Source organism: Pristiophorus japonicus, chromosome 9 (assembly GCF_044704955.1).
Source record: "Pristiophorus japonicus isolate sPriJap1 chromosome 9, sPriJap1.hap1, whole genome shotgun sequence".
Lineage (NCBI taxonomy): Eukaryota > Metazoa > Chordata > Chondrichthyes > Pristiophoridae > Pristiophorus > Pristiophorus japonicus.
Window position 1 is genome coordinate 29190295 of NC_091985.1, and position 26237 is coordinate 29216531.

At 44.8% G+C, this 26237-nt stretch overlaps 1 protein-coding gene across 3 annotated transcripts in view; it reads left to right on the forward strand.

The window, feature by feature from the left end:
• The window catches only part of akt3a (v-akt murine thymoma viral oncogene homolog 3a), a 493259-nt gene that overhangs the window by 386725 nt on the left and 80297 nt on the right, over nt 1–26237 (forward strand). For all 3 annotated transcript variants that reach the window (XM_070889219.1, XM_070889220.1, XM_070889221.1), the window contains 2 exons: nt 716–781; nt 3506–3574. In XM_070889219.1, coding sequence (XP_070745320.1) covers nt 716–781; nt 3506–3574 — 135 coding nt within the window. The remainder of the gene's footprint in view (nt 1–715; nt 782–3505; nt 3575–26237) is intronic.

Genomic DNA, 26237 nt, shown 5'->3' on the forward strand with positions numbered 1-26237 from the left:
TGGTCTTACTAAATTGGATGTTTGTTTGTAATTTTAAAATAATTAATGATGCACTTAAATATACTAATCTTATTTTGTGGTTTACTAATATCCAGCTCATTGTTTGAATATATTGCTGTGGGAAAATTTATGACAAAGATCATTGATCTGTGACAACTGTGATGGCTGTAAATTTATTTTCTAATTATTTGCCTTTTTAACTTGCTTCAGTATGATATAAAGTATTCCATATCTAACCCTACCAATTTTACCTGTATGCCATTACCTGTAACACAAATAGGGAGTTTCAGTAATTGTTTTTACTGAGCCTCTGCAATTTTTTCCTTTTTGAATCCTGATATATCCACCCGCTAGTACTTGTGTGTTCTTGTAAAAGCTGATGTTTAAGGAAAGTGTTTTCAAATTGAATAGTCACTTATTTAATATTTTTGAACAGGAGTGTTTCTGACTGAAAACCGCCCTCAAGAAAAAGCTCAGCAAAGCATATCTCTTTGTTCCACTTTCTGTTCAGTAGGTGTTAGTAGCTCATTCGATTTTTTAATTGCAAAAGTTCTAATTGTTTTATAACTTGCAATATTTTTGGTCCACATATCTGGTTTAAATTGGGCAAACCTCTAACAAAACTAAAATTGAAAAAGGTTGATTTTAAAATTTATGCTGAAGCTCAGCTACCTATACAGGGCTTGCACTTAAAAATTGTTTTCCCTTTTATTAGGATGAGGTAGCACATACACTTACAGAAAGCAGAGTATTAAAAAACACTAGGCATCCGTTTTTAACGGTAAGTACTATAAGACCATAAAGTCATTTTTTCTGCTGTTCAGACATTAATGGATATAAGATCGAAGTGTTGCGCTGTTTCTCTGTTAAATTTATAACATATTTTGGTACGAACCAGACCTACAAAGAATAATTGGTGCTTACAGTGACTTACAGTTATATCTTATCTACACAATTATATATCAACATCTGTTCTGTATTCAAATTAATACATTGAAATAGGCACTGCACATGCAATCCTGAATTTGCAAATGTATTAACTGATATATTTACAAAGTAAAATTGTGCAATGTGATGAAGCTACCTGCAATTTCTGTAGCAGCAACCAGTTGCAGACCATAGCCAAAGACAAAATAGAGCGGGTCATAATGAAGTCATACCAAAAAAAGTACTTTTATTTCTTGAGGCAGTTGGACATGTTTATGATTTTATTTTAAAGTTTATGTACATTTTGTAGTGTAAAATATCATGGTTGCATTTCATTCTATTGGATCAAATTTCACACTTTGTTTAAATTTTTAAAAAGCACAATTAGTTCTATGGTCCATTAAAGAAATACAAATTTGCTGAAAAAGTATTTAGCAAACCTTTGTAAGCACATAACATCGTATAAATTGCATTGAGATACTTCAATCGCCTTGATTTGTTAGTGATGAAAATGATTCTTTGCTCTTCTGGCTATTTTGCTAACACAAACAAAAGAAAGAGTTTGTGAAACATTTTCTGATAAAGACAGTGGGCCCAAGTTTCCGCCCTCTGGAAAAACGGCGCATCTCCATAAGGTGCGCCGACTTTCTGGAATAAAAAGGGCGCCGAAAACTTACCTTGTGATTTTCCGGTCTCCTCAGGACGTCTTCGTGCTCGGCGTGGCGCAGCACAAGGGGTCGGGGGCGGAGCTAGGTCCCGGCGCTGAAAACAGTGCAGGGACCTCTGCACATGCGCGCTAGAGTGTGCGCGCATGTGCAGTAGCTCCAGGCCCCGAGGCTGCATGGAAGGTGCCCGACCCTAGCCCTGGCCCAATGGGCTCCCGGGGCGAAGATCGGGACTCGGACCTCCCTCCTGTTCAGCCCCCTCCTTCCCGTTCAGCCTTCCGCCCCCCCCCCTTCTTCCCCCCTCCCTCTTCGCCGCCTCTTTCCCCCCCAACCCCCCCCTCGCTCCTCATCGGCGGCAGGGCCCGTCCGCACGGCATCTCGCTGGGGGTGGGCCCTGCCCGAAGTGTCAGCGGCGGCCCGGCCCATTCAGCCTCTTCCACATCCCCCTCCCCCACATCCCCCTCCCCCACATCCCCCTCCCCCCTCCTCTCTCTCCCCGCCCCCCCTCCCCTCCCCCTCTCCTCCCCCTTCCCCTCCAACCTCCTCCCCCTTCCCCTCCAACCTCCTCTCCCTCCAACCTCCTCCCCTCCCTCCCTCCCCTCCTCTCCCCCCCCCGCTCTCTCCCTCTCCCCGCCCTCCCCTTCCTCTCCCCCGATCCCCCCCAACTCCTTTCCCCCCCACCCCTCTCCTCCCCCTCCTCCTCTCCTCCCCCTTCTCTCCTCCCCCCTCCTCTCCCTACCTCCCTCCCCCCTCCTCTCCCTCCCTCGCTCCCCCCTCCTCTCCCTCCCTCCCTCCCTCCACCCCTCGCTGTCAGAAACAGAGAAACTGTCAGAGTCAGAGAGAGAGAAACTGACAGAGAGAGAGAGACATTGGGGGGTGGGTGGCCTTCCATCCCAGCACGCAGGGCTCCTGGTGCTGCAGTAGGTGAGTAGAAATAACTTTCTATTTATTGATTAATTTTTTAATTCTTTTTTTTTGATTGATTTATTGGTTGATTTATTGATTTATTTATCATTTATTATTGACGATGGCTCTTTATTTGTAAAAGTGAAGTGTTTAATGTTTGTAAACTTCTCTTCCCCCCCCCCCCCCCCGCCTCCATCTCTCGTTCCCTACGCCTGATTTATAAGTGTAGGCAAGGTTTTTCTGAGCGTACAAAAATCTATACTTACTGCATTCTAAGTTAGTTTGGAGTAAGTTTTCGTTGCCTAAACTTGAAAAACAGGCGTAAGTGGCTGGACACGCCCCCTTTTGAAAAAAAATCTGTTCTAAAATGAAACTATTCTAACTCACTAGAACTGGAGCATACTAAATGCCGACAATTGCAATTTTTAAGATGTTCCATTCTAAACTAGTTGCTCCAAAAAAAATAGGAGCAACTCGGGCCGAAACTTGAGCCCAGTGACTGCCCTTTAAATGTTATATTTTCTATTCCCTTTCATGAATCACAATAATTTTGATCTTTCTAACAAGCCTTGAAAATGATCTACTTTACATTGTAAAGTGAACTAGCAATATATGGTAGCAGAAGGCAGCTCCGGAACTTATTTTTCATTTTCATCATTATTCTATTACAAACCTATGAAGAGCTGTGAGGGTAAAATCTGATTAGATAATGGGCAAATGAAAGTTTATCTAAGAAGAGAGTACCATAAGCTGTTTCCCATTTGCTAGCTGATAAAAGCATTTGCCACCTTTCATCACTATGTAGTATGATGAGAGCTGTTTTGAGAATGCAGCTAAAGTTAAATGCAGCCTTTTAATATTAGAACTATTAACAGTAGGCACGTGCAGGAAAATATATTTGTAGTATTAAAATCTCGAGTCATTTTGTTTTATACAGCAATGTAAAAACTATCAAAACTAAATAACTCAAATAATTCTCTGTACACTTATGATTCTTTTTATTACAGTCTTTGAAGTATTCTTTCCAAACTAAAGATCGTTTATGTTTTGTCATGGAGTATGTGAATGGTGGAGAGGTAAGCCTTAATTTAAAAAGAGAACGATGCAGTGTTCTATATTAATTTTGCAATTGTTAACTGTACTGATTTCTATTTTTTTCTTGTCTTTGTTTTAAGAAAATAAATTGGGGCATTTTTGTTTTCCTTCAAACTTGAATCAGTTTGTAATAAAGATAATGAATATCTTGAGGAGAAAAAAAAAATCATCTTCCCTACCTGTCACGTAATGCTCATCCCACTCTGGGCAGGTGGAAAATCAAGGTGGCAGCAATGGACTACAATTGGTAAAACTTTTTAAGCAGTTTTGATATCCAGGAGTCAGTCTGACTAAGAGAAATGAATTAACCTAGTGCAGATACAGTCAGATAAACCCAGATAATTCAGCATCAGTTGTATATTAATTCATTTCACATGGTCAGATTTCTTTCACATGGTCAGGACAGTAAGCCAACACACCCAATGATGTCAGCCGCCGACCGTTTAAATAAAAATATTTTTCAAGTAAACAGCACAAAAGGAAATGTAAACCATGAATGTTTTTGAATTTGTAAAGGGTTACAATGTTAAAAGGTTTAATATTTTTCTAAACTGATTCTTTTTTGAAAGTAATGCTGTTATTTTTTAAACATTGTGTTCATAAAGCATAGCATTTAAACAATAATTCCATTTTAATAATTTTATTTTAAATAAAATAGGTAACCTATTCACACTGGAAAAGACTATCTTCAGTCTACTCTTACTAAAATAAACTATCTTTTATGACATCCTTCCCATAAGACAATGAGTTATCAGTAATTTTCTGTTTAGCCTTTAACATGACTGCTCACATATAGTTTAGCACAATTACTGTTACTGTAGTGATACGCGCCCTCCTATGTAGCTCAGAGATGTGGACCATTACAGTAGACACCTCAAATCGTTGGAGATATACCACCAACGATGTCTCTGCAAGATCCTGCAAATCCCCTGGGAGGACAGACGCACCAAAGTTAATGTCCTCGATCAGGCCAACATCCCCAGCATCGAAGCACTGACCACGCTTGACCAGCTCTGTTGGGCAGGCCACATTGTTCGCACGCCTGACACGAGACTCCCAAAGCAAGCGCTTTGGAACTCCTACACGGCAAACGAGCCCCAGGTGGGCAGAGGAAACATTTCAAGGACACCCTCAAAGCCTCCTTCATAAAATGCAACATCCCCACCGACACCTGGGAATCCCTGGCCAAAAACCGCCCTAAGTGGAGGAAGAGCACCTCGAGTCTCATTGCCCGAGAGCATGCAGAAAGCAAGCGCAGGCAGCAGAAGGAGCATGCGGCAAACCAGACTCCCCACCCACCCGTTCCTTCAACGACTGTCTGTCCCACCTGTGATAGAGCTTGCAATTCCCGTATTGGATTGTTCAGTCACCTAAGAACTCACTTTTAGAGTGGAAGCAAGTCTTCCACGATTTCGAAGGACTGCCTATGATGATGATTATATATAAGCACACACCTCTCTCTTGTTCACATCAATGAACCAATCAATTTTTTTAAGACTTTTTAACCTATGAGAGCCCTGCGCCACATATGTTGAGCTCTCCTTTTATATGCCATAACCAAAAGTTGACACGTTCTTTTTCTATTGTCTTATAAGCATTTAATTAGTGCTGACACTTTTTCCTTTCAGTTGATTTTGATATGCTTTAGGTTCAGTCCTATTTCTTAGCATTTTATCTTGCTGTTTTTTTCTTGCTGTTTTCTCCCAGCTGGACTGATATAGCAACCCCAGTTTCCAACAGTGGTGAAAAGATGGTTTCAAGCTTTATCTAAAGAATAATTATGGTACCTGATTTTTGGATGTTAGCTACCTATTTGTATCACAAAGTCTTTGGCTTATTAGCTTGAAGCCCTCAAGTAACTCTTTGCTGATGTCAGCTTTAGTTTTTCCTCTTTAAAAAGAACTGTAGCACTTATGTTAGTTTTAGATCTATTCCAGGAATGGTTCTTGCTTTGAATTTGGGAGAGATTGATTTTCATCTTGATGGTGCCTATGGCATTAAGATCAGAGATTAAGTCTTCTTCCTCAGGGCTTTAGGATCAGTCTGGCTTCTGGACAGATGTAGTTGAACTAAAATCCTAGGGATTTGTAAGGTAAAAGTCAGAAATTCTTAGTTGACCCCAGCCTCTTCATGGGTCAAAAATCAGTATCATCTCTACTGGTTATTTGTAACTAAAGGTTCATCTGCCACACTGAATCCCTTGTATAGTCTCCTTTGTTTTTCAAGCAGTATTGCATTCTGGCACCAGTTTCGAGCATGACTAGGCATTCACAGACTTTGGTACCACTGTTGGAGTCAACAACTATGCTTGCCTTCCTGTCCCCTGCCACTGTTAACTATCATGGTGACATCAGGGGCATTAAGCCTCACTAGGTTCTTTTTATAGGCGCAGTACAGCAACACTTCCATCAGCAAAAAGTCCACATATTGGAAACTTAAGGGGCTAGAAATTCGGTTTTCAACGAAAACTGTATTTTTTCGGCAAAATTACCTATTTTGCTTCATTACCGTTCAGCCTTTAATTTGCGCAGCGGTAAAAATCGGCGTTGCACGAGGATTCGCGACGCAAACCGCGAATAGTCCGAGGCCGATAGCGCTGCGAGAGAGACCCGGGGGGGGGGGGGGGGTGTGGGAAACCCACCGCCCAAAAAATTGGGAAAAAACAAAAAATTCACAAAACCCTTACCTACTAAATCGCTGAAAAATAATTCAAAACAATAACTTTAACGTACCTTTTTGCAGGTCTTCATGCTTACCGCTGCTCGCAGGGCTGCACCAAACAGGCTTTTCCCTGTCGGTATTCTGGGCGCAGAATACAGGTGCGGAGAGAGACAAATTTCGGGCAAAAATGCTATTTCGGGTCTTGTATGGCGACGCTCTTCTCCCCAGCAGTACATGGAAAGCGTTGCCACAAAAAGGCGCCCGAAGTTCCCGTCTACCGGTTTTTCACCAAATATGGTGAAATGTCGCCAAAAACCCGGTCGCAAAGTCGTTGAATTTCTAGCCCAAGGCCCCCTACAGTTAATCTCTATTTATGCCTTTGACCCACTGCACTAACTTCCAAGGTTTCTACTCATGACTTAGTTTATGTGGACTTCACAGATTTATTCCTCTGTTGGCTTGGAATGACCATGAGGCTGAAGAAAATATATTTTCCTTGGCACAAGTACTTCAATTTTTAATCACATCGAGATGTCGGCTAAATCATACTCCACACTCTTAAGTTGTGGGCACAGTTTAGCTTTGCTGAACAATCTTTAATGCCAGTTTATTAGATAATTCAGTACAGTCCTCATCAGTTATGGTGTACATGCCCCTTTAAATACTCTCCAGCATTTGGCATTAACTTAGTTTACCCTTTCAGCACAAAGTAAAGTGCTTTTCTGAAGCAAGGATTCAAAACCTTTTTTCTATAACTCCATTCCCCAAGGGTGTTATTTCCTACTGTCTGTCATGCTTGACTTCATGCTAAAGATTTATGGAATATACCGTGGATCAGTAAAATAAGGAGCACCACCACACATTTACTCATTCAGTGGCTGACCCTTTTGTGTTCCTGATGATTCTTTTTCAGATGCAATCACCTGAGGTAAGTAGCTACTCTACAGAATGTCAACTTTACCTCCTGAGACAAGCATGGATACTAGTATTGACAGAATAGATATTGCCGGTATTTAAATTTAGAGAGTTCCATTTATGTGAACTTAAAAAAAAAAAATCAAATTGGAAAAGTTGTTTTAAGCAGCCTAGGCAGCAGCCATTCCAGTTAGAATCTATGATGTCTACATCCTCCTGCCTTCCAAAGGTTCCTATTCAGAAAGATACCAGTTAACTTGTTCTCATGGTGCTACAAATGTGTATGGTGTCTTACCAAGTACACTGGGTTATGTTTGTGCACGAACAGTCTTATCTGGATTGACGTGGGAAATACTTGGAACTCTTTCCAGGAAAAAGATAGAGGTCAATGTGGATTGAACTGATGAAATGCAGTCAACATGAATTCTGAAGGGAAAGATCCTGCTTTACCAACCTCCTTGACTTGGTGGCATGCCAACTGGACTCTGGACAGCTCGTTGTAACTAGTGTATGAAGAATTCAAAAAGCATTTGACAAAGTTCTGCATAATAGACTACTAGTTAAGCTCTGCATGTGTTTTCAGGGTACGTTTTTTTTTCTTGTTCACAGAATGTGGGCAATTCTGATAAGGCCACATTTATTGTCCATCCCTAGTTGCCCTAAGAAAGTACTGGTGGACCACCGCCTTGAACTGTAACATTCCATGTGGCAGTAGTGCTCCCACAGTGGCGTTGGGGAATTCTAGGATTTTGAGCTAGCTACGATGAAGGAATAGTGATGTATATGTCCAAATTATGATGGTGTGCGACTTGGATGAGGAACTTGGTTCCCCTGATATTATTGCTTTTATTATTATTGTTGGTAGAGATTGTGAGGTTGGGAGGTGCTCAGTGAGTTCCTGCAGTGCATCTTGTATATTGTACGTATTGGAGCCATAGTGTGATGCTGGGTGTATAGTGAATCCTGTGGCAGGGTGGCAGATCAAGTAGACTGCTTTGTCTTGCATGGCATTAAATATGGGGGTTATTTTGGTGAAAGGGTGAAAACAGGCGCTAAATGGGTACCGTGCTAATAAGATGCACCTATTTGAAAGTCTGATCGTGACCCTCTGTAAAAAGGGGGACAAGTCCGACTGCGGCAACTACAGGGGAATCTCCCTGCTATCAGCCACTGGGAAGGTCGTCGCTAGAGTTTTTCTCAACTGTCTTCTCCCTGTGGCCGAGGAGCTCCTCCTGGAATCACATTGCGGATTTTGTTCCCTACAGGGCACAACAGACATGACCTTTGCAGCGCGACAGCTGCAGGAAAAATGCAGGGAGCAGCGCCCGCCCTTATACATGGCCTTTTTCGATCTTACAAAGGCCTTTGTCACTGTCAACCGTGAGGACTTATTGTTTTGGACGCCCTCAAAAGTTTGTCAACATCCTTCACCTGCTCCACGACGACATGCAGGCCGTGATCTTACCAGCGGATCCATTACAGACCCAATCCACGTCCGGACCGGGGTCAAACAGGGCTGCGTCATCGCTCCAACCCTCTTCTCAATCTTCCTCGCTGCTATGCTCCACCTCGCAGTCGACAAGCTCCCTGCTGGAGTGGAACTAAACTACAGAACCAGTGGGAAGCTGTTTAACCTACGCCGCCTCCAGGCCAGGTGCAAGATCACCCCAACCTCTGTCGTTGAGCTGCAGTACGCGGACAACGCCTGCATCTGCGTACATTCTGAGGCTGAACTCAGGATATAGTCAATGTATTCACCGAGGCATATGAAAGCACGGGCCTTACGCTTAACATCCGTAAGACAAAGGTCTTCCACCAGCCTGTCCTCGCCACACAGCATTGCCCCCCCAGTCATCAAGATTCACGGCGCGGCCCTCGACAACGTGGACCACTTCCCATACCTCGGGAGCCTCTTATCAACAAAGGCAGACATTGATGCGGAGATTCAACATCGCTTTCAGTGCGCCAGTGCAGCCTTCGGCAGCCTGAGGAAAAGAGTGTTCGAAGAACTGGCCCTCAAATCTACCACCAAGCTCATGGTCTACAGGGCTGTAGTAATACCCGCCCTCCTTTATGGATCAGAGGCATGGATGATGTACAGAAGACACCTCAAGTCGCTGGAGATGTCTCCGCAAGATTCTGCAAACCCCTGGGAGGACAGGCACACCAACATCAGTGTCCTCATCCAGGCTAACATCCCCAGCATTGAAGCACTGACCACACTCGATCAGCTTCGCTGGGCAGGCCACATAGTTCGCATGCCAGGCACGAGACTCCTTAAGCAATTGCTCTATGCGGAACTACTTCACGGCCAACAAGTCAAAGGTGGGCAGCGGAAACGTTACAAGGACACCCTCGAAGCATCCCTGGTAAAGTGCGACATCACCACTGACACCTGGGAATCCCTGGCCAAAGACTGCCCTAGGTGGAGAAAGTGCATCCGGGAGGGCGTTGAGCTCATCGAATCTCAATGCCGCGAGCGTGAAGAGGTCAGGCGCAGGCAACGGAAGGAGCGTGCGGCAAATCAGTCCCACCCCCCCCCGCTTCCCCAAACGAATGCCTGCCCACCTGTGACCAGGTCTGTGGCTCTCGTATTGGTCTGTTCAGCCACCAAAGCACTCACTTTAGGAGTGGAAGCAAGTCTTCTTCGATTCCGAGGGACTGCCTATGATGATGATGATTTGAAAATCTGATTTTAGCACACAATTTTGGTCCTAATTGCTGATTACCATAATTTGAACTTGCCTAGAGGTGCTAAAGTCATCACCTGCAGGGTTAGCAATCAAGCGCTGTTTAGACACAATTTTCTTGGGGCAGTATATGTGGGCTCCACTGAAGGTGTGGAGCGTGCTGGCAGACACACAGCGGTATGTTTCAGGATGGCTCAGGAACCGAGTGAGATGGCGCACAGGTTCTTGGACGCGGCACTGGAGGTCCTAGTGGAGGAGGTCCAGAAGTGGAGGGAAGGAGTCCACCTTGCCTTCCTGCCCCTCTCTCCTGCAGCTGCTTTGCCTGGCCTCCTGTCCTCCTCCCATTCTTTCTGCCAGTCAAGGGGGACCCCAAGAAAGATGCTGATGACCAAGCATTCCCATTCTCCTGGTTGTTCCTATAAGGTGTCCAATAAGGTGGAGTAGTATAGCACTTACTCTTTTTAGGTTAAATTCTCAGAGAATTTCTGGAATAAATGTTAATAGCGTTGGTGAAGTATTGACAAAGTGTTGCAGAAAGTGTCTCTATGTTTCAAATGTCCTCTTCAAAGCTGCATTGGCAAGTGAACAGTAAACGGCTAAATTGCTTCAAACTGAAGTGCGATAGTAGGACAAGGGGGCCACAGGTTCAAATTAGTTAAAAGCTCATTTAAAACCAATGTCACAAAGTTCTTGTTCACATGGAATATACTTCTAAGTGGATTTGAAAACTTTGGAATTATAGAAACATAGAAATTTACAGCGTAGAAGGAGGCCATTTCGGCCCATCATGTCCGTGCCGGCTGACAACAAGCCGCACGGCCCTCGGTCAGCAGCCCTGAAGGTTACCTATGAACAATGGCGGAAAGGTAAGGTAAAGGTAAAGAGCACCCAGCCCAACCAGTCCACCCCACACAACTGCAACACTCCTTACACTGAAACATTCTGCACTCCACCCCAACCGGAGAGGCAAAAACCAGATAAAAACAAAAACTCAGGCCAATTTGGGGGCAAAAATTTGGGAAAATTCCTCTCCGACCCATCCAGGTGATCGAAACTAATCCAGGAGATCACCCTGGCCATATACGATTCCCTGCAGTACTTACCATCATATCATACTGGCCAACAAGAGGTTATCTAGTCTAATCCCAATTACCAGCTCTGGTCTGTAACCCTGCAGGTTACGGCACTTTAAGTGCCCATCCAACCATCTCTTAAAAATGGTTAGGGTTTCTGCATCCACCACTCTTCCAGGCAGCGAGTTCCAGATCCCCACAACCCTCTGCGTAAAGAAGTCCCCCCCCGCCACCTCAAATCCCCTCTAAACCTTCCACCAACCACCTTAAACTATGCCCCCTCATAATAGACCCCTCAACCAATGCAAATAGGCCCTTGCTATCCACTATATCCAGGCCCCTCAATGAGGTCTCCTCTGTTCCAATGAGAACAAATCCAGCCTATCCAATCTGTCCTCATAGCTAAGATTTTCCATTCCAGGCAGTATGTAAGAAACAACTAGATGATGAAATAGAGAAAACAGTAGGGCCTTTCTGGATGGAAGGATTAAAATGGTTGGAATAGCCATCCTAATCTGTATTTATCTTGTAAACTAGCCAGACAGCTTAGCTACAACACAGTCTGATGTTCATATTGGATATAGGAGCTAGGACATCTTCCAAGTATCTTGTTGTATTCTACTTAGCATGGTTGAGCTTTGACGGGTCTGCTATTTTTAGGAAATGCCGTGCTTGAGTCAGAGTAACCTCAAAGTTTTAAAAGCACCCAAAAGCCGATAACCATTCCAAGCATGTTTTTAAAATAGTGGTTTCAAACTTTCCTCTTTGGGGAATCCTCTGCAAATATTGGCACAGTTCTGCAAATTCCCTGCTTTCAAACTTCTGAAAGACATTCAGTGTTCCAAAGATAGCCAGTGCTATTACTGCTGTCATTTATTAATGTAAGAAATAAAATATTAAGAGATACATAAAATAGAGCTCTTGAGAAGCTTCCTGTGTGTAGAATGAGTGGGAAGAAGGTGTTTCCTTTATCCTGAGATAGGTGCTAGCAAGAAGTTAGCGGCGACTTGAGAGCTATTCACCTATACCTGTGCTTTTGCTTGCATGTTGCTGGTGGAGGTAACGATGTCCACTGCTCTAAGACCTGTATTGTTGCCAGGCTTCTGAATCCCTCCCTGGTGATCAGCCCTGCCAAGCATATCAAAAGTGACTTTTCTAACTTCCATATCACTTCTTAAATGTCAACACCATAATATCAACATTGAGACATTTCCTTGTGCTTGCTTCCTGTTACCATGACATCTTCTCTACAGATTCTACTGATAATGTGTGTTCCTTAATAGCATTCTGCAGAGAAAACAACTGTTTACTTAGAACAGTGTCTAAATTAAGAACATAAGAACATAAGAAATAGGAGCAGGAGTAGGCCATATGGCCCCTCAAGCCTGCTCTGCCATTTAATACGATCATGGCTGATCCGATCATGTGGCTCAATTTTGGCCAGGAATTGCTCCGTTTTTTTTTAAAGAGTAACTTAAAAATCCTCATTTTCCCCAATCAATTTGCACCAAATTTGCACCAGCGTAACTGAGTTAGTTACGATTTTTTTAGGTTCTTTTTTTTTCTCTCAGAAGGGGACGTTACCAGCCATCTACGCCAGTTCTGCCCATTTAGGCAACTTTCGCCACCTAATAGTTACTCCATTTATACTTAGGCCAGTGTATGTGGCCACTTCAGAAAACCCTTACGGAGAGTTAAAGAAATCGGCGCAAGTAGGTACATCGGAGGCCATTCGGCCTGGGATAGGGGCAGGAAACGGAGAGGATCTGCACCTAAACCACCAAGACTTACAAACCACCAAACCTTGCAAACAAAAAGTACTAAGAATTCAATAAGAAATAAAAAATTGAAGTAAGACCTACCTTTATCTTCAAACTCGGCCCAGGAAGGCAGTGGGTCAGTCGGTGCGGGAGACCCCTCGACCTGGGCTAGGGGCGGGCAGGAGAACCGATAGAAATCACTCTCAGGCAGCAGCACTATCGGCTCTCCTGCCCGCCCCTAGCTCCTGTACTTTGCCTCTAATTAACATAAGTTCTGCAATCTCTTTTAGTCAGCCTCGAATGATAGGCTACGTAAAAATAGAAACTAGACACTGCAAAAAACATTTGCTCAACCTAACGGTAGTAAGTGCAACCAGTTCCATAAAGGAAAAAGTTACTCCATTCCTCAGCCTTTATCTTAATGCACAAACAAATTCACTAAGATACTCTGTCATAAAACTATAGGGTAAACTCAGCAGTCCCATACTCTCAGTGAGGAGCCATGCTCAAAGGTTTTCCCTTGGGCTTTCTTTCAGTACAGTCTCGAGGCCACTCGGCTAGGGGCAGGCAGGAGCACTGATAGAAATCACGGGCAGGCAGGAATACTATCAGTGCTCCTGCCTGCCCCTAACCCAACAAAGGAGGCAGAATAAATGCAGAGAACTTTACCTAAAGGAGCCCAGCAACACAGGGAGGAAGAACATCGCCACGCTCTGAAACTGAGAGAGACCTACTGTTGTTGCAGACTCGCAGCACTACTGCTCATGCGCGGACATCACCAGCGGACTCCACTGCGCATGTGCAGACGTCCCGGCACAGTTTCCAGCGCAGATCGCTGGCTCCAGCCCCGACTCCACTGGCCATGCTGCGCGACTGCAGTGAAGAGACCTGACAGTGGCCAAAGTGGCAACAACATTTTTCGGCGCACTTCGGAACGTAGATAAGCGACACAACTCCAGTAAGTGTGCCGAAAAATGGGCCAAAATTGAGGCCATGGACTCGGGTCCACTTTCCTGCCCGCTCCCCATACCCCTTATTCCCTTATCGGTTAAGAAACTGTCTCTCTCTGTCTTAAATTTATTCAATGATCCAGCTTCTACAGCTCCCTGAGGCAGCGAATTCCACAGATTTACAACCCTCTGAGAAAAGAAATTCCTCCTCATCTCAGTTTTAAATGGGCAGCCCCTTATTCTAGTCTCCCCCATCAGTGGAAATATCCTCTCTGCATCCACCTTGTCAAGCCCCCTCATAATCTTACATGTTTCGATAAGATCACCTCTCATGCTTCTGAATTCCAATGAGTAGAGGCCCAACTTCCTCAACCTTTCCTCATAAGTCAACCCCTTCATCTCCGGAATCAACCTAGTGAACCTTCTCTGAACTGCCTCCAAAGCAAGTACATCCTTTCTTAAATATAGAAACCAAAACTGTATGCAGTATTCCAGGTGTGGCCTCACCAATAACCCGTATAACTGTAGTAAAACTTCCCTGCTTTTATACTCCACTCCCCCTTGCAATAAAGGCCAAGATTCCATTGGCAGTCCTGATCACTTGCTGTACCTGCACACTAATCTTTTGTGTTTCATGCACAAGTACCCCCAGGTCCCGCTGTACTGCAGCACTTTGCAATTTTTCTCCATTTAAATAATAACTCGCTCTTGGATTTTTTCCCTCAAAGTGCATAACCTCACACTTTCCAATATTATACTCCATCTGCCAAATTTTGGCCACTCACTTAGCCTGTCTATGTCCTTTTGCAGATTTTTTATGTCCTCACACATTGCTTTACCTCCCATCTTTGTATTGTCAGCAAACTTGGCTACGTTACACTCTTCCAAGTCATTAATATAGATTGTAAATAGTTGGGGTCCCCGCACTGATCCCGGCGGCACCCCAGTAGTTACTAATTGCCAACCCGTGAATGAACCATTTATCCCGACTCTCTGTTTTCTGTTAGTTAGCCAATCCTCTATCCATACTAATATATTACCCCCAACCCCGTGAACTTTTATTTTGTGCAATAACCTTTTATGTGGCACCTTCTCAAATGCTTTCTGGAAGTCCAAATACACCACATCCACTAGTTCCCCTTTATCCACCCTGTTCGTTACATCCTCAAAGAATTCCAGCAAGTTTGTCAAACGTGACTTCCCTTTCATAAATCCATGCTGACTCTGCCTGGCTGAATTATGTTTTTCCAAATATCCTGCTTACTGCTTCTTTAACAATAGACTCCAATCATGGATGTTAGGCTAACTGGTCTATAGTTTCCTGCTTTTTGTCTGCCTCCTTTTTTAAATAGGGTCGTTACATTTGCAGTTTTCCAATCTGCTGGGACCTCCCCAGAATCCAGAGAATTTTGATAAATTACAACCAATGCATCCACTGTCCCTGCCGCTTTTTCTCTTAAGACCCTAGGATGCAAGCCATCAGGTCCAGGGGATTTATCTGCCTTTGGTCCCATTATCTTACTGAGTACCACCTCCTTAGTGATTGTGATTGTGTTAAGTTCCTCCCCCCCCCATAGCCCCTTGACTATCCACTGTTAGGATATTTTTAGTGTCCTCTACCGTAAAGACTCATACAAAGTATTTGTTCAGAGTTTCTGCCATCTCCATGTTTCCCTTTACTAATTCCCCGGTCCTGTCCTCTAAGGGACCAACATTTACTTTAGCCACTCTTTTCCTTTTTATATACCTATAGAAACTCTTGCTATCTGTTTTTATATTTCGTGCTAGTTTACTTTCATAGTCTATCTTCCCTTTCTTAATCATTTTTTTAATCATTCATTGCTGGCTTTTAAAAGCTTCCCAATCTTCCCACAAGGTTTGGCCACTTTGTATGCCCTTGTTTTTAATTGGATACCATCCTTTATTTCTTTAGTTATCCACCCTTCTACATCCTTTTCTCCTCACTGAAATATATTTTTCTTGAGTGTTGTGGAATATCTCCTTAAATGTCATCATCATCATCATACCGATATATAAAACGGAAAAGAGTGACTAAAGTAAATGTTGGTCCCTTAGAAGATGAGAAGGGGAATTTAATAATGGGAAATGTGGAAATGGCTGAGACCTTAAACAATTATTTTGCTTCGGTCTTCACAGTGGAGACACAAAAACCATGCCAAAAATTGCTGGTCACGGGAATGTGGGAAGGGAGGACCTTGAGATAATCAGTATCACTAGAGGGGTAGTGCTGGATAGGCTAATGGGACTCAAGGTAGACAAGTCCCCTGGTCCGGATGAAATGCATCCCAGGGTATTAAAAGAGATGGCGGAAGTTATAGCAGATGCATTCATTATAATCGACCAAAATCCTCTGGACTCTGGGGAGGTACCAGCGGATTGGAAATCAACTAATGTAACGCCTCTGTTTAAAAAAGGGGGCAGACAAAAGGCAGGTAACTATAGGCCGGTTAGTTTAACATCTGTAGTGGGGAAAATGCTTGAAGCTATCATTAAGGAAGAAATAGCGGGACATCTAGATAGGAATAGTGCAATCAAGCAGACGCAACATGGATTCATGAAGGGGAAATCATGTTTAACTAATTTACTGAAATTCTTTGAGGATATAACGAGCATGGTGGATAGAGGTGTACCAATGGATGTGGTGTATTTAGATTTCCAAAAGGCATTCGATAAGGTGCCACACAAAAGGTTACTGCAGAAGATAAAGGTATGCGGAGTCAGAGGAAACGTATTAGCATGGATCGAGAATTGGCTGGCTAACAGAAAGCAGAGAGTCAGGATAAATGGATCCTTTTCGGGTTGGAAATCGGTCGTTAGTGGTGTGCCACAGGGATCGGTGCTGGGACCACAACTGTTTACAGTATACATAGATGACCTGGAAGAGGGGACAGAGTGTAGTGTAACAAAATTTGCAGATGACACAAAGATTAGTGGGAAAGCGGGTTGTGTAGAGGACACAGAGAGGCTGCAAAGAGATTTAGATAGGTTAAGCAAATGGGCTAAGGCTTGGCAGATGGAATGCAACGTCGGAAAATGTGAGGTCATCCACCTTGAAAAAAACAACAGTAAAAGGGAATATTATTTGAATGGGGAGAAATTACAACATGCTGCGGTGCAGAGGGACCTGGGGGTCCTTGTGCATGAATCCCAAACAGTTAGTTTGCAGGTGCAGCAGGTAATCAGGAAGGCGAATGTAATGTTGGCCTTCATTGCGAGAGGGATGGAGTACAAAAGCAGGGAGGTCCTGCTGCAACTGTATAGAGTATTAGTGAGGCCGCACCTGGAGTATTGCGTGCAGTTTTGGTCTCCTTACTTAAGGAAGAATATACTAGCTTTGGAGGGGGTACAGAGACGATTCACTAGGCTGATTCCGGAGATGAGAGGGTTACCTTATGATGATAGATTGAGTAGACTGGGTCTTTACTCGTTGGAGCTCAGAATGATGAGGGGTGATCTTATCGAAACATTTAAAATAATGAAAGGGATAGACAAGATCGAGGCAGAGAGGTTGTTTCCACTGGTCGGGGAGACTAGAACTAGGGGGCACAGCCTCAAAATACGGGGGAGCCAATTTAAAACCGATTTGAGAAGGAATTTCTTCTCCCAGAGGGTTGTGAATCTGTGGAATTCTCCGCCCAAGGAAGCAGTTGAGGCTAGCTCATTGAATGTATTCAAATCACAGACAGATAGATAGATTTTTAACCAATAAGGGAATTAAGGGTTACGGGGAGCGGGCGGGTAAGTGGAGCTGAGTCCACGGCCAGATCAGCCATGATCTTGTTGAATGGCGGAGCAGGCTCGAGGGGCTAGATGGCCTACTCCTGTTCCTAATTCTTATGTTCTTATGTTCTATCATAGGCAGTCCCTCTGAATCGAAGAAGACTTGCTTCCACTCTTAGCATGAGTTCTTAGGTGGCTGTACAGTCCAATACGAGAACCACAGTCTGTGTCACAGGTGGGACAGACAGTAGTTGAAGGAAAGGGTGGGCAGGGAGTCTGGTTTGCCATACGCTCCTTCCGCTGCCTGCGCTTGATTTCTGCATGCTCTCGGCGACGAGATTCGAGGAGCTCAGCGCCCTCCCGGATGCACTTCCTCCACTTAGGGCATTCTTTGGCCAAGGACTCCCACGTGTCAGTGGGGATGTCGCACTTTATCAGGGAGGCTTTGAGGGTGTCCTTGTAATGTTTCCGCTGGCCACCTTTGGCTCGTTTGCTGTGGACGAGTTCTGAGTAGAGCGCTTGCTTTGGTAGTTTCGGGTCTGGCATGCAAACTATGTGGCGTGCCCAGCGGAACTGATCAAGTGTGGTCAGTGCTTCAATGCTGGGGATGTTGGCCTGGACGAAGACGCTAACGTTGGTGCATCTGTCCTCCCAGGGGATTTGAAAGATCTTGCGGAGGCATCGTTGGTGGTATTTCTCCAGCAACTTGAGGTGTCTACTGTACATGGTCCACGTCTCTGAGCCATACAAAGAGGGTGGATATTACTACGGCCCTGTAGATCATGAACATGGTGACAGTTTTGAGGGTCTGGTCTTCAAACACTCTTTTCCTCAGGCGACCAAAGGCTGCACTGGCGCACTGGAGGTGGTGTTGGATCTCGTCGTCGATGCCTGTTCTTGTTAATAGGTGGCTCCCGAGATAAGGGAAGTGGTCCACGTTGTCCATGGATCTTGATGTCTGGGCAGCAGTACTGTGCGGCGAGGACAGGCTGGTGGAGGACCTTTATCTTTCTGATTAATGTACGCCTCAGTAAATACGTCGATTATGTCCTGGAGTTCAGCCTCTGTGTGTGCATAGACGCAGGCGTTGTCTGCGTACTGTAGCTCGACGACAGAGGTTGGGGTGGTCTTGGACTTGGCCTGGAGACGGCGAAGGTTGAACAGGTTCCCATTGATTCTGTAGTTTAATTCCACTCCAGCGGGGAGCTTGTCAACTGTGAGGTGGAGCATGGCAGCGAGGAAGATTGAGAAGACGGCTGGGGCGACGACGCAGCCCTGCTTGACTCCGGTCCGGATGTGGATTGGGTCTGTGATGGATCCGTTGGTAAGGATCATGGCCTGCATGTCGTCGTGGAGCAGGCAGAGGATGGTGACCTACTTTTGGGGGCATCCGAAACGGAAGGACACGCTGACAGTGTCAAAGGCCTTTGAAAGGTCGAAGAAGGCCATATATAAGGGCTGGCGCTGTTCCCTGCGTTTTTCCTGCAGCTGTTGCAGAGGAATCTCCCTGCCAACAGCCACTGGGAAAGTCTTCGCTAGAGTCCTCCTCACCCGTCTTCTCCCTGTGGCCGAGGAGCTCCTCCCGGAGTCGCAGTGCGGATTTCGTCCCCTCCGGGGCACAACGGACTCCTTAAATGTACGGCACTGTTCATCAACCCATCCTACACTTGAATCTGTTTTCCCAGTCCACTTTAGCCAACTCTGCCCTTATACCTTTGTAGTCTCCTTTATTTAAGCTTAGTACGCTGGTTTGAGATCCAACTTTCTCACCCTCCATCTGAATTTGAAATTCAACCATGCTATGATCACTCATTGCAAGGGGCTCCTTTACTAGGAGATTGTTTATTAATTTTGTCTCATAACACAGGACCAGATCTAAGACAGCCTGCCCCCTTGTTGGTTCTATTACATACCGCTCAAGGAACCCGTCCCTTATGCACTCTATGAATTCTTCCTCAAGGCTACCCTGATCAATTTGATTTGTCCAATCAATATGGAGGTTAAAATCACCCATGATTATTGCTGTTTCCTTTTTACAAGCCCCCACTATTTTCTGGTTTATACTCCGACTAACAGAGCTGCTACTGTTAGGGGGCGTGTAGACTATGCCACCAGTGACTCCGCTTATTGTTCCTTATCTCCACCCAAACTATTTCAACATCATAATCATTTGAGCCAATATTGTTTCTCACTATTGCAGTGATTCCATCCTTTATCAACAGAGCTACCCAACCTCCTTTTCCTTTCTGTCTGTCCCTCCGGATTGTCAAATACCCCTGAATATTTAATCCCCAGTCCTGGTCACCTTGCAACCACGTCTCTGTAATGGCTATCAGATCATACCTACTTCTATTTATTTGTGCCATCAACTCAACTATTTTGTTACGAATGCTACGTGCATTTAGACAAAGCGCCTTTAAATTTGTTTTTTTTTACCTTTTTTCTTGGTTGTTTCCTCTCTCCTTCAAACTCACTTTCTTTATTTTTGCTTTCTCATTCCAGCTTTACTCCCCTCCCTACTGAATCTATTTTCGGGTTCGCATCCCGCTGCCAAGCTAGTTTAAACCCTCCCCAATAGCACTAGCAAACCCCCCCATGAGGATATTGGTCCCGGCTCTGTTGAGGTGCAACCCGTCCAGCTTGTACAGGTCCCACCTCCCCCAGAAGCAGTCACAATGCTTCAGGAAACTACAGCCCTCCCTCCTGCACCATCTCTCCAGCCACGCATTCATCTGCTCTATCCTCCTGTTTCTGTACTCACTAGCTCGTGGCACCGGGAGTAATCCAGAGATTACTACCTTTTAAGGTCCTGCTTTTCTAATCTCTCTCCCTAAACTCTGCCTGCAGGACCTCATCCCTCTTTCTACCTATGTCATTGGTCCCGATATGGATCATGGCCTCTGGCTGTTCACCCTCTCCCCCCAGAATTCCCGGCAGCCACTCGGTGACATCCTTGACCCTGGCACCAGGGAGGTAACATACCATCCTGGAGTCACGCCTGTGGCCGCAGAAACACCTGTCTGCTCCCCTGACTATTGTATCCCTTACCACTACCATTCTTCCTCCTCTCCGCCCCCACGCGCCCCCCCACTCCCCGTATGCAGCTGAGCCCATGTGGTGCCGTGGATTTGGTTCTGGCTGCACTCCCCAGAGCCACCATCACCCTCACCGGTGCTCAGAACAGAGTACCGGTTGGAGAGTGAGATGGACTCAGGGGACTCCTGCACTATCTGCCCTGTCCTCCTCTTCTGTCCGGCGGTCACCCAATCTCTCTCTGCCTGCACACTCTTAAGCTGCGGGGTGACTACCTCTAGAAGCATGCTATCCACGTAGCTCTCAGTCTTGCGGATGCACCACAGTGACTCCAGCCGCCGCTCAAGCTCCAAAACACGCAGCTCGAGTAGGTGCAGCTGGAGACGTCTCTTGCACAGATGGTCGTCTGCATCCAGGTTTGTGCAATGATCAATCACCTACATCTACTGTGCACTTATCTTTTCTCATGGATTTCAATGACGTGCAAAGTGGTGTTTGCGTTCTGGTACAAAATGTAGGATGTACTGTCATTGCAACAAATGGTAAAAATGTCCATGTTGCACCATTTATCTCGCATCACCATTTTTTATTTAAAAAAAGAATGGTCAAAAGCCCAGGCGGAGGACATCAGTAATACAGGATCATCATACTGACCTTAACACCTGCATCATCAGCACCACTTAAAGCAAGTGCCAGCATCGGCACGGACTTTAGAAGATATTAGTGAGTTTCGGGAAGGAACAGCTTGAGTCAATAATCACAGGTGAAGAAGGGGAGAAGTGAGAGCTAAAGAAGGGCTAGCTCTTGCTGTGCGGTGCATCCAGGATTTCCCACATGCAACAGGATGTGCAATCCATGGATGATGATGATAGAATTCCTAACTCTAGCCTACCAAAATCAACTTTTAGTTTTTTCCAAAATGAGGCAAGTCACTTGTTTACCAGTTCATTCTTGTCCTGTTTCATTTAAGGCTCCCATGATTTCACCAAATCAGAAATTACAGAACAGAGGATAGCCATTTGGCTTGTCGTGCCGCTGCCTGTTAGAATTGCAACTCAACTCAACAGGGTCTGTGTCTATGCTGACCACTCAAAGTGGAGGAGAAGCATCCGGGAAAGCACCAAACATCTCGAGTCTCTTCGCCGGGAGCACGCAGAAGCCAAGCACGACAACCCAAGCACCTGCCTTACCTGTGACAGAGACTGTCGATCTCGTATTGGTCTCATCAGTCATCTGAGAATTCATATTAGTCTGGAAGCAAGTCATCCTCCACTCCGAGGGACTGCCTAAGAAGAAGAAGACGACACCGCACAGCAAGAGCTAGCCCTTCTTCACCTCTCACTTCTCCCCTTCTTCACCTGTGATTATTGACTCAAGCTGTTCCTTCCCGAAACTCACTAATATCTTCTAAAGTCCGTGCCGATGCTGGCACTTGCTTTAAGTGATGCTGATGATGCAGGTGTTAAGGTCCGTATGATGATCCTGTATTACTGACGTCATCCGCCTGGGCTTTTGACCATTCTTTTTTTAAATAAAAAATGGTGATGCAAGATAAATGGTGCAACATGGACATTTTTACCATTTGTTGCAATGACAGTACATCCTACATTTTGTGCCAGATTGCAAACACCACTTTACACCTCATTGAAATCCATGAGAAAAGATAAGTGCACAATAGATGTAGGTGATTGATCATTGCACAAACCAAGAGTATTATCTCCATAAACATCAGAAACCCCAAGGAATGTACAACCTCGCAATCCATGATGATCTTTCATTATGCCAGCATCAGTCATGGCATGGTGACTCTTGCAGGCCATCATCTGCAAAGATAAGAACAGTATACATTGTTTGGGATGTAATTTTGCACTTAAAAAAGTAAATAGACGTGCATAATGCATCTATATAGTTTGCCTCAGCCACTCCCTGATAGCGAGTTCCACATTCTCACCACTCTCTGGGTAAAGAAGTTTTTTCAGCATTCCCTATTTGATTTCTTGGTGACTATCTTGTATTCCACAAGTAGAAACACTCTCTCTCTGTCTACTCTTATCAAATCCTTTCATAATTTTAAAGAGTTCTATTACATCACCCTCAGTCTTTTCTGTCACGAGAAAAGAGATCCAGCCTGTTCATTCTTTCTGATGGATATAACCTTGAAGTTCTGGTTGGAGAGGGGTTAAACTAATATAGCAGGGGAATGGGAACCTTTGCAGGGAGACAGAGGGAAATAAAATGGGGGCAGAAGCAAAAGATAGAAAGGAGAATAGTAAAAGTGGAGGGCAGAGAAACCCAAGGCAAAATTCAAAAAGGGCCACATTATAGCAAAATTCTAAAGAGACAAAGAGTGTTAAAAAGTCAAGCCTGAAGGCTCTGTGCCTCAATGCGAGGAGTATTCGTAATAAGTTGGATGAATTAACTGCGCAGGCAGCTAGTAACGATTATGATATAATTGGGATTACGGAGACATGGCTCCAGAGTGACCAAGGTTGGGAACTCAACATCCAGGGGTATTCAACATTCAGAAAGGATAGACAGAAAGGAAAAGGAGGTGGGGTAGCGCTGCTGGTTAAAGAGGAAATTAACGCAACAGCAAGAAAGGACATTAGTTTGGATGATGTGGAATCTGTATGGGTAGAGCTGCGGAATACCAAATGGCAGAAAACACTAGTGGGAGTTGTGTACAGACCACCAAATAGTAGTAGTGAGGTTGGGAATGGCATCAAACAAGAAATTAGGGATGCTTCCAAAAAGGTACAGCAGTTATCATGGGCGACTTTAATCTACATATAGATTGGGCTAACCAAGCTGGTAGCTGGTAGTGGAGGAGGATTTCCTGGAGTGTATTAGGGATGGCTTTCTAGACCAATATGTCGAGGAACCAACTAGAGAGCTGCTCATCCTAGACTGGGTGTTGTATAATGAGAGAGGACTAATTAGCAATCTTGTTGTGTGAGGCCCCCTGGGGAAGAGTGACCATAATATGGTAGAATTCTTTATAAAGATGGAGAGTGACAGTTCACTAGGGTCCTGAACTTAAGGAAAGGTAACTTTGATGGTATGAGACGCGAATTGGCTAGGATAGACGGACAGATGATACTTAAAGGGTTGACAGTGGATAGGCAATGGCAGACATTTAAAGATCACATGGATGAACTTCAACAATTGTACATCCCTGTCTGGAGTAAAAAATAAAAAGGGGAAGGTAGCTCAACCGTTGCTAACGAAGGAAATTAGGGATAGTGTTAAATCCAAGAAAGAGGCATATAAATTGGCCAGAAAAAGCAGCAAACCTGAGTACTGGGAGAAATTTAGAATTCAGCAGAGGAGGATAAAGGGTCTAATTAGGAGGGGGAAAATAGAGTATGAGAGTAAGCTTGCAGGGAACATAAAAACTGACTGCAAAAGCTTCTATAGATAAGTGAAGAGAAAAAGATTAGTGAAGACCAACGTAGGTCCTTTGCAGTCAGAATCAGGTGAATTTATAATGGGGAACAAAGAAATGGCAGACCAATTGAACAAATACTTTGGATCTGTCTTCACTAAGGAAGACACAAATAACCTCCCTGAAATACTAGGGGTTCGAGGGTCTAGCGAAAAGGAGGAACTGAAGGAAATCCTTATTAGTCAGGAAATTGTGTTAAGGAAATTGATGGGATTGAAGGCCGATAAATCTCCAGGGCTTGATAGTCTGCATCCCAGAGTACTTAAGGAATTGGCCCTAGAAATAGTGGATGCATTGGTGGTCATTTTCCAACATTCTAATGACTCTGGATCAGTTCCTATAGACTGGAGGGTAGCTAATGTAACACCACTTTTTAAAAAAGGAGGGAGAGAGAAAACAGGGAATTATAGACCGGTTAGCCTGACACCGGTTGTGGGGAAAATGTTGGAATCAATTATTAAAGATAAAATAGCAGCGCATTTGGAAAGCAGTGACAGGATCGGACCAAGTCAGCATGGATTTATGAAAGGGAAATCATGCTTGACAAATCTTCTAGAATTTTTTGAGGATGTAACTAGTAGAGTGGACAAGGGAGAACCAGTGGATGTGGTGTATTTGGACTTTCAAAAGGCCTTTGACAAGGTCCCACACAAGAGTTCAAAAGTAAAGCACATGGTATTGGGGTAATGTATTGACGTGGATAGAGAACTGGTTGGCAGACAGGAAGCAGAGTGTTGGATAAAACGGGTCCTTTTCAGAATGGCAGGCAGTGACCAGTGGGGTGCCGCACGTTTCAGTGCTGGGACCCCAGCTATTTGCCATATACATCAATGATTTATATGAAGGAATTGAATGTAATATCTCCAAGTTTGCAGATGACACTAAGCTGGGTGGCAGTGTGAGCTGTGAGGAGGATGCTAAGAGGTTGCAGAGTGACTTGGACAGGTTAGGTGAGTGGGCAAATGCATGGCAGATGTAGTATAATGTGGATAAATGTGAAGTTATCCACTTTGATGGCAAAAACAGGAAGACAGAATATTATCTGAATGGCGGCAGATTAGGAAAAGGGGAGGTGCAATGAGACCTGGGTGTCATGGTACATTAGTTATTGCAGTTTGGCATGCAGGTACAGCAGGCAGTGAAGAAGGCAAATGGCATGTTGGCCTTTGTCATGTATTCAACCAGCATTGTAACCCATGTATAAACTGACCTAAGTTGTACACCGTGAGAACACTGACCACTAGGTGGGAGACACTCCTAACCTGGACCTTCAGGTATAAAAGGGAAAGCTCCACCCACCTTCATCACTTGAGTGCTAAGGAATAAAGGGCAGGTAACAGACTGACCACCTCTCAAGCATGCACCTCGTGTGCATTTATACTGTGTAGTAAGGACGTATCAATGGCGACAAGAAACTGGGATTTAAACCACGCGAGCATGGCCACTAGCAGAACAGACGAGAGGTACTGTGTTAAGGAATGGTTGGGACAGAGATTCAACATTGTTAAAGCAGCACACAGTTCTCCAGGCAGACAAGGGCAGTCAGGCATGCCCCAACATGTAGTCGAACCCAGAGGGGGAGTTCGACAGAGACAATGGCAAGCTGAACAGCAATTCACGCCATTGCAAGGGACAATGCGGCCAGTAATGGGGCCATCAACACCTGTTAGTGGTGCACTCAAGGACAATAACAGGGGCAGTCAGGGACGATCGACTGGCAAGGGACCTTTTGTTTCAAACCGCAACTCATGCTGGAGGCGTGGAGGCATACATTCAGCCGGAGTTTGCAGAGATGAGCAAAATACCTGCAGAAATTGCAGAAATGGACACTGGGGGAAATCGCTGGAAGCTGAAGTTCAGCGAGTTCATGTGGAGCACGTATACAGTTCATACACCAGGATGCCACCGATAATGATGAAATTGCTCCTCAATGGCATCCCAGTATCAATGGAGTTAGACACGGGTGCCAGCCAGTCCCTGATGGGTATCAAACAGTTCGAAAAGTTGTGGACGTCCAAGGCCAGGAGGCCAAAATTATCGCCGACTGACGCACAGCTACGAACATACACAAAGGAGATCATTCCGGTGCTAGGCAGCGCCACGGTAGTCGTGACCCACAAAGATTCGGAGAACAGGTTGCCACTCTGGATTGTCCCAGGGGACGGTCCCGCACTACTGGGGAGGAGTTGGCTTGCGGTCATGAACTGGAAATGGGGCGATGTCAATGCAATTTCCTCTGTGGAGCGAGTATCATGCTCACAGGTCCTGGACAAATTTGACTCATTATTTCAACCCGGCATTGGCACTTTCATGGGGGCCAAGGTAGTGATTCACATAAACCCAGACGCCAGACCAGTACACCACAAGGCCAGAGCG